At 41.4% G+C, this 7716-nt stretch overlaps 1 protein-coding gene across 1 annotated transcript in view; it reads right to left on the bottom strand.

Annotated features, from left to right (window-relative positions):
- Nucleotides 1–2676: 2676 nt before the first annotated feature.
- SMPD3 (sphingomyelin phosphodiesterase 3) overlaps nucleotides 2677–7716 on the bottom strand; it is a 121142-nt gene continuing 116102 nt past the window's right edge. The window contains exon 8 of the mRNA XM_026856838.1: nucleotides 2677–7376. Coding sequence (XP_026712639.1) covers nucleotides 7275–7376 — 102 coding nt within the window. The 3' untranslated portion in view covers nucleotides 2677–7274. The remainder of the gene's footprint in view (nucleotides 7377–7716) is intronic.

Below are 7716 nucleotides of genomic sequence, written 5' to 3'. Positions count from 1 at the left end.
GATTTGGAAGTGTCAAAACATTTGCAAATAGGAATGGGACTTCTGAAGCTTCTGGTTGCTTTGGATACACACTGCTATGACTTGAGGAGCTTTAGCAAAGCTTTGCAAAAAACTGTTGTAACAGATGTAGTGTAACATTGAAAACTGCTGTGAAGCTTTAGGCTTTTGTTGCAGTGTTTATAGAGAGAAAGGATATTCTGACACCTGGCTTATGAACTGTACCGTGACACCTGGAGCAGTTTGGAGTTGTTCTGTCAGGTTTAGCTTTGAGACATCAAAGCTTTACTTGCAGAAGGGAAAGAGGGGACCTGGCAGTAGTGGGAACCCTGCATGTGTGTGTTGGTGAGTATGGGATGCTCTTGTGGGGAGTGAGGGAAGATGAAACATCAGCTTATGGACATTTCCAGAGGAACAGCATAACCAGGTGCTATTTTCTAGGAATTACACAATTTACAGACAGGAAAGGCTGTGTTAATCAGGGAAATGTCCCTTTATTTTGTGTGATTATATTCAATTACTTCATCCTTTAAAGCACACAGAAAGGCTATAGGATTTTTCTGCTACAGTTAATCTCCTCTTTTGATTAGTTTACTGTTTATATGGTTCTTGGCACCTAAGAACCATTTTCCTTGGCAATGAGTGCTGGGTGCTGCATAAAAGGCAGGACAGTGACACGGTCTTCTGCGCCAGAGTCTGTGAGACAGGCAGGAGGAGGTGAGAGGACATAACAAATGGTGCAGGAGGGTGGATTGGGTTGATGGGTTGGAAGAGCCTTTCAGTGGTATCAGCATGGGCACAGTGGCGCGTGTAGGGCTGAGCACAACCTCAGCACCTTGTATGATTTGCAGTAGTATGAAAATGTTTGTCAGACCTGTAAGGGGCTTGTGGGGGTTCAGGAGAGGAGGGAAAGGGAATGAATATATGGCTCAGATTAAATGTTGACAGAGATTCCATGATTATTTTGGGTTCAACAAACCTAATATGTAACTATTCTCCTCCCATTTTCTTCTAATCTTAACCTGTGATTAATGCATATTTCTTCCTGTCCACATTTAATGATTGTAAGTTTTTAAATCTGCCATTATGTAAAAGATGAGAAAGAGTTTGGTTTTGTTTTGTTTTGTTTTTTGTTTGGTTTTTTTTTTTTCTGCCAGTTGTCCTAGAAAGCCCCACTTGCTGATTTCACAAATGGCTGCTTGGAGCCTTGCCTAAATGTCAGGGAAAGTATGGAAGAAATGGGCTTACAGGTTTAGGAGTGGTAGATGGGAAATCTGGAGTAGTCAAAAACAACAGTAGAGGGTAAGAGCATGTCTGCTAAAAGGCCATGAAAATGTAGACAAGCAACTTGAATTTGCTGCAACAAGGAGAACTGGTACATCAAGGTATTAAATAGTCAAAGAAAAGGCCAAGAAGAATAATGGTTTCAGCAGCATTCTGAGCAGGAATTTCAGTGGAACAGGGAGGTTTGTGTTTTAATAGGTGCTTTGCCAAGACAGTCTGTACAACAGCCAAAGAGGCAGATGGCATTGCAGTTACAGTGCTGACCGACAGGCAGCTGTGGGCACAAGTTCATAATAAACTACAACTCCTGGGGTGGAGGGAGCAGGAAGGAGATAAAATTTTCTGTACTTGTTCTTCTTGGTTAGATGGAAGACACAAACTGTCTGAGAAATGATAGTGGTTTACCTTGTGGTTCTGTAGCACTTTAGAGAGAGAGGAAACCCCCTCAGCTGCTCATGTAATAATGCAGACAGCAGCGGTGGAGAAATAGATCAGGTACTGTGGGAGAGGCACGTACCGGGAATCCATTACTGGAAAATGGAGTCTGTCAAAGGACAGTGCTATGGTAGCATCAGAACGCAGAGAAAAATCACCTGAACAGTGGAGGAAGCTGCAGAGAGCCATCACTGACATCCTCTCACAAGACAGAGTGGTTCCTTCCTGAGCTAATGGCAAAAGACTTAGGTGCTGTGCTCTTCTTTCATCACTTGGCATTCCACCAATTTCTTCCATTCTGCTTGTGGAAAAAATAAATTCTTCAAGGTGGGGTTCCCACCAGCTTTTATAAAGGACTTTATCAGAAAAAAGACTGAGCCAATAAAATGGATTCTTTTACCTTGACATTGTTTTGCTAAACCACTGGATTTCTTAAGGACATATGTAGGAGGCAGGGGGGTGTTTTGGTTTTTAATTCTCTTTGACTGGATAATATAAAAGCCTGGTCTTCATTAGTTCCGTGACTAGATAACTGCTGAGATGTCAAGATGTACAGCTGCATAGCAGGAAACTGGTTTTGTGCAGTGGTCCTCCATTAAATGCTAGCAGAATGCAACGTGGACTGGATATCCTTTTACTTAAAGCGTGGACCTGGTGTGAGATGCGGGGTTTGGATTTGCAGCAGGCACTGTGAACGCTTGCCTGAGGGCTGCACACCTTGAAAACTGAGCTGGGGGGGGGGGGGGGGGGGATTTTTGAGCAGTAGAGGGCAAGGTGGAGGGCGAGTTAAAAGCACTCATTTCTTTCACTCTTATTTTCTGCAGATTTACTGCAGAACATGGCTAAGCACAGTGAGACCATACTTGACTCACACAGCAGTCTGCATCTTAGAGTCAGATTTCTGTTAGTGACGTCACACTCCACATCACAAAACCAGAAAAAGTGGACTGCACAGAATCATTTGAGCCTTGAAATTTTATTACCTTGTTTGCATCAACCAGTTATTCCTTTCAGCACCAATAAAAGACAAAACCCCCTCCCTATTTCTCAAAATACCTTGTTTTTATCAGGTCTGAGATTGTGGTTTTCTTGCAGGCAAAGAAACCAATTAAAATATTTAAATTTTTATTTTTTTAATACATTTATAACAAAATGTCAGAAGGTGTGTGCTTACCATATAAAAACATCAGGTTCCAGAAGGATACAATACCGAAAAATCATTGAAATAAAAAAGGTTATTCTTATTATAGGATTTCTAAATCTCAGCAATAATACAAGTCTTTAAAAGCATCAAGATTATATTTAAAACAAGATGGCATGGAAAAATGAGACCTTCAGTAACAATTTGACCCTCATTGTAATGGATGATAACATTGGGAGTTTTTCAAAGTGCTTGATTTGTATTTCTGTTCTCATCCTATAGTGCCAGGAGGAGGTAAAAATGCTTCATTTTGAGCTGATGATATGTGCTGACACAGATGTGCTGCTCTGTGATCCCAGGGTAGCTCAGAGACCAAACTGGGGACAGTCAGATGGGCTTAATTGGGACCACCAAACAAAGGTCATTTGAAAAAAAAAAAAAAAAAAATATTGGAATTGTACGTTCCTTCAATCTTACTGTCTTACCCAGCAAGTAGGACTGAGGGTCTCGCCAGACTAGCTGAGAGTGCTTCTGGGGCAAAACCTTGGCATACTACTACCACAAGGCAGGTCTACTCCCTATTCCAGACAGCTTTCTCAGGGGTTTCCTTCCAGCAGGCCACACTGCAGCAGGCTGCAGCTTCTCTTGGAGCCAGCCTGTGGTATGGTTTATGTCTGGTTATGTATGCAGCTTCCATTGATGATGGAATATAACCAGCTGGCCATCACTGGGGTTAGCTAAACAGTCCTTCACGCCGCACTAAGTGGTACCCTAGGCATTATTGCCCTGGGCTTCGCTGGCTGAGCTATGGTGCCAAGCAGGTGGCTCACACTCCCCTCACACCCTCAGATTAACCGGACCTGAACATGCCTGAGAGGCTGTGCTCTGTCTGTTGGGGTTCTCAAGTGATCTAACAGTACCAACTTTGTGAGGACCTGACATCCTTGAAACTTTTGGAAGTTCTTAGTTTTCAGCTGTCCTTGCTTGTGTCTTTTGTTCACTTGTTCTAGAAGCACTGTTGTAAAATGCAAATTGAACACGTGAAACAGATGATGTTATCTAGCTTTTATAAAAACAGATGACACTTCATCTACAGTATCCCTGCTGAGTGGCAGTTATTAGACTGAGAACAGTGTTATCACCCACTTCTTGAAGATACCTGAAATTCCTGTACAAAGTGGGGTAAGCATAGTAGAGTAGCCTTAACTCAAATTTCTTAGGAATAACATCCTACTAATAAATTGGGTCATGCTGTCCTTAAGCAAAGTGGGATTGACACCTGAAAAGCTGTCCAGGGTTGATTTCCTGGGCATTAGAAGAATGCCTCCCTTCTTTTTTAAATGCAAATGTTCAAGTCCATAATATCTGTCTAAGGCTTGTAATGATTGATAGCCTGCCACTACAGGCATTGTCTGAATGATTCCCTGTGAGACAGTGTATGGAACTGTGGTAGTAGTGGTGTAGATAAAACTCATTTTTCTCCAGGATGTTTACTGTTCTGGAAAGGAAAGCCGGTTCATTACAGTTTATGGGTACAGGCGCTCTCTGCCCCCCCGCAAGCGTACCGAGGCATCAGAAGGCATGGGATCAACCCGAAAAAACACAGAGCATCTGTACAGTGGTGCCACAACACCATACCTCCCAGCAGCACTCTCTTGCAAAGTTAGATCCTTAAGACAGTAAATTAGTAAGAACTACTTAAACTAATTAAAAGTGTGTGTATTCTTTAGAGAGAGCATAGTACAGCTATCCATTTCTTGATCACTGAGAAACTAAGAACATCAAAATCTAAAACAGTTTTACTTCAAATTTGAAAAAATATTTCTCAGCATATCTGAAAAAGTTGACAAAAGTGCCTGGATTTTAGTCAGCACAAAGCCACAGAACTAATTTAAAAGTAATTTAGACCATGTTGGCTTTACTGTAAATAATGTAACACTGGCAGTAGTTTTATGATTATATCCCAGACAGTGTCACTCCTGCAAGTGATACTTCGTGAAGTTGATATCAAATTGTAATGTACATTGTTAGGAAAGCTATTAAAAATACTGTACCTTATATTTAATCTTACTACTGAGAAATAGCTGCTGGACAGCACACAAATTGCTACTGATACTGTTTGTTTTTTTTTTAAAAAGGTTAATAAAATACAAGCAAGGTAGAAAATAGGATTAAAAGCATTGTTTCAGGTACAAGTTTTTCTGAATTGGGTGGAGAGATAAGAAACCAGAAAAACACATTGCACATATGTGCACCCTCTGTATAAAGAGAAACGTACAAAGTGGGAAACTGGTGGTGCACTGGGGTAGTACACTGAAGTCTCTGATGCTGTAAACTTGAATTCCTAATTTTATCAAAAAGGAGAATTGAGTCTGGTTCCATTTTTGAGTCCCCATGGGTTATACCTACAGACTACCCCATGGTTTGGCACAGTACACTTTTAAGAGGCAGTCTCTGCTGAAGGGATGCCAGGACTGGAAAGAGGCATAAAACATGTCAAGACCAGGTGGAGGGGGAGAGTGTGAGCAGTGGCCTAGGACCTACTTGAAATTAGCCAGTACTGTTAGTCCAGTACTTCCATGACTATTCAGAATTTCTCTACTTGCACAGTCAGGCTGATTTAAGTAAAACTTCCGTTGTTTACTGTAGCTAATTAAGCCAGTACCAGAGGCTGCACAGATGGGGATTTCTAATTTAAATCTATTCTGATTTAGCATAAGCTGATTCCTAGCAGGTGTAAACTAAACCAAGAGCATCTTCAGGAGTTTGTGGTCAGCATAACTAAAACAGTTTACTTAATGGAGCAAGTTATAAGTATTAGATTAACTCTTCTCTTTTTAACACAGGGAATTTGTAATGTAAGAGGAAATAACACTGAAATTGAACAGGAAGTAGGCAGAAGAAGGTAAGTATTGGTTAAAGAGCAAGGGGTCTCATTGTTCTCCCAGCAACAAATCCTTTTGAATTGAAATCCCTAAAAAACCCGCCAAGTCTCGTTATGGACCTGATTCTCAGCTTTTCATTAGTTTTGTTAAGGTTACAGAGGTTAGGTAGGTCAGGTCAGGGGGCTAAGATGGCAGAGGGGAGCCCCACATTTAAAGAACTGTAGTCGAAGGTACACGTGAATTAGATGGCAAGACCCCTGTTAAAGCCCATGAGTGTATCACAGGTGGAGAATTGTGTTGCTCAGATACAAACAACCCCTCTGCTCCTAGGAATAGTTACCCGTGGCCGAGAGTCACAGTTCTAGTCTCTAAACTAGCTAGCAATGCTACACTTTCCCTTTAAGTGTACTGATTCCTTTAGAAAACTGTTAGGTTATCCTGCCTTATCAATCATACACTGTTCTACACTCTTCCCCCCAAAACGTCACTTACGTTTAATTTAACTCTATATCTAGCATGCATTTTACAAGCTATTTCCCACTTACTCTTTCTAGCTAAGGCAGAATGTTGGCTCTGGTGTTACCAATGGTACTACAGGAATCTATTCACTCTACTGTAACATACATATCATCCCATTACCATAATTCAGAACTGCCCCACGTATGGGAAAGAAAGAAAAGACATTACAGGGGAACTATATTTCTTCTTAACGGAATAAGTTATGTTAGAAAGCTAAAGGCCCAATTCTGGAGTCATTATTCAGACAAAACACTTCATAATTTGTGGGAACACAGTTGGAATAAGGATAGAACTGTGTTCTTAAAGTCTTAATTCCAAATCTTATAAGTATCCTTAAATTGGACAGGAAGATATTGGTCTGCAAATCGAACACGGAATTTTTGTTTGTTTTAAGGCCTATCTGTCATGACAGAAGGGTTTGCCAGTCCCAGAATGCCTTGCTTTGGCTGGTATCTGATTTTTTAACTCACTTCCATTCTGATATTCCCCATGGTATCTTACTGACTATTTTATCTCAGAGTGGCATGCAGTGCGGGCGCATGCTACTGATGCAAGCACGCTACTACAACTTTAACAGGCTAAAAAAAGAAAAAAAGCTTTAGCTTCTTAGTTATACAAAGAAATGATGCAAAAAACCATTGAGCAGCACTAACTCACAGACTAATTACAAACTAAATTGTGCTATATATTAGTATAAAAACATGTTTTAGTAAGAATGGCACTGGTTCAGAAGGAATTAGGACTTCCATCTTGGTTCCGTTCGGTCCACAGTGAAAGCATTGTAGTACAGGCCTGCCCTGTTGTCTGAGCAACTTGTGACAGTGGCTCTTGGCCACAACCCCATACATTTCTTCCCTTTTTATATCCGCCATTGTTGGTACGTTCTGGGAGTAGCTCGGGTCAGGTCTGGTCATCTTTCCTAACGTGGCACCAGAAAAGTTCGTTCTTACGCTCTGCTATTTCCTTAGTATCGTTAACGATTCCCTCTTCTGATCTCTCAGAGCTGGTCAGTTTTAAGGGTCATCTTCTCCTGTAGACACCATGAGACGCATTGCTACTGGTAGGTGGTCTGTCAAGCCTGCTAACTGGGTAATAAAGCTGAACTCTTCCACCTCCTGCAGAAGGAAGACAAAAGTAAGAAAGAGGTAACCAGAAAACTGATCTGTTATACCACACACCAGGACTCAGCTTTTATGCCTCTTTGTAGTTTACTTTAAAGAACCTTACTGCATTAGTAGATGTGTGGGACCAGTCTGGCTTGGCTGGGCTAATGGTAAACTGGGCTACACAGGGCAGGGCAGTGTGGTGCAGTTGCTGAGGTGAACTGCTTACACGATACACAGTTGCACTAGTCTGGATGAAAGCTGCTGTACCTTTCCATTTACAGAAACATCTGTGTTGTTCCAGATACCACTCACCTGTGGTGCTGCAGCAGGTAATCTGCTAAGGAGGCAC

The sequence above is a fragment of the Athene cunicularia genome (genome assembly GCF_003259725.1).
Source record: "Athene cunicularia isolate RWA chromosome 11 unlocalized genomic scaffold, athCun1 chr11_part1, whole genome shotgun sequence".
Taxonomy (NCBI): domain Eukaryota; kingdom Metazoa; phylum Chordata; class Aves; order Strigiformes; family Strigidae; genus Athene; species Athene cunicularia.
Note: the sequence above shows the minus strand (reverse complement) of the source record. Positions and strands in the feature narration are given on the sequence as shown.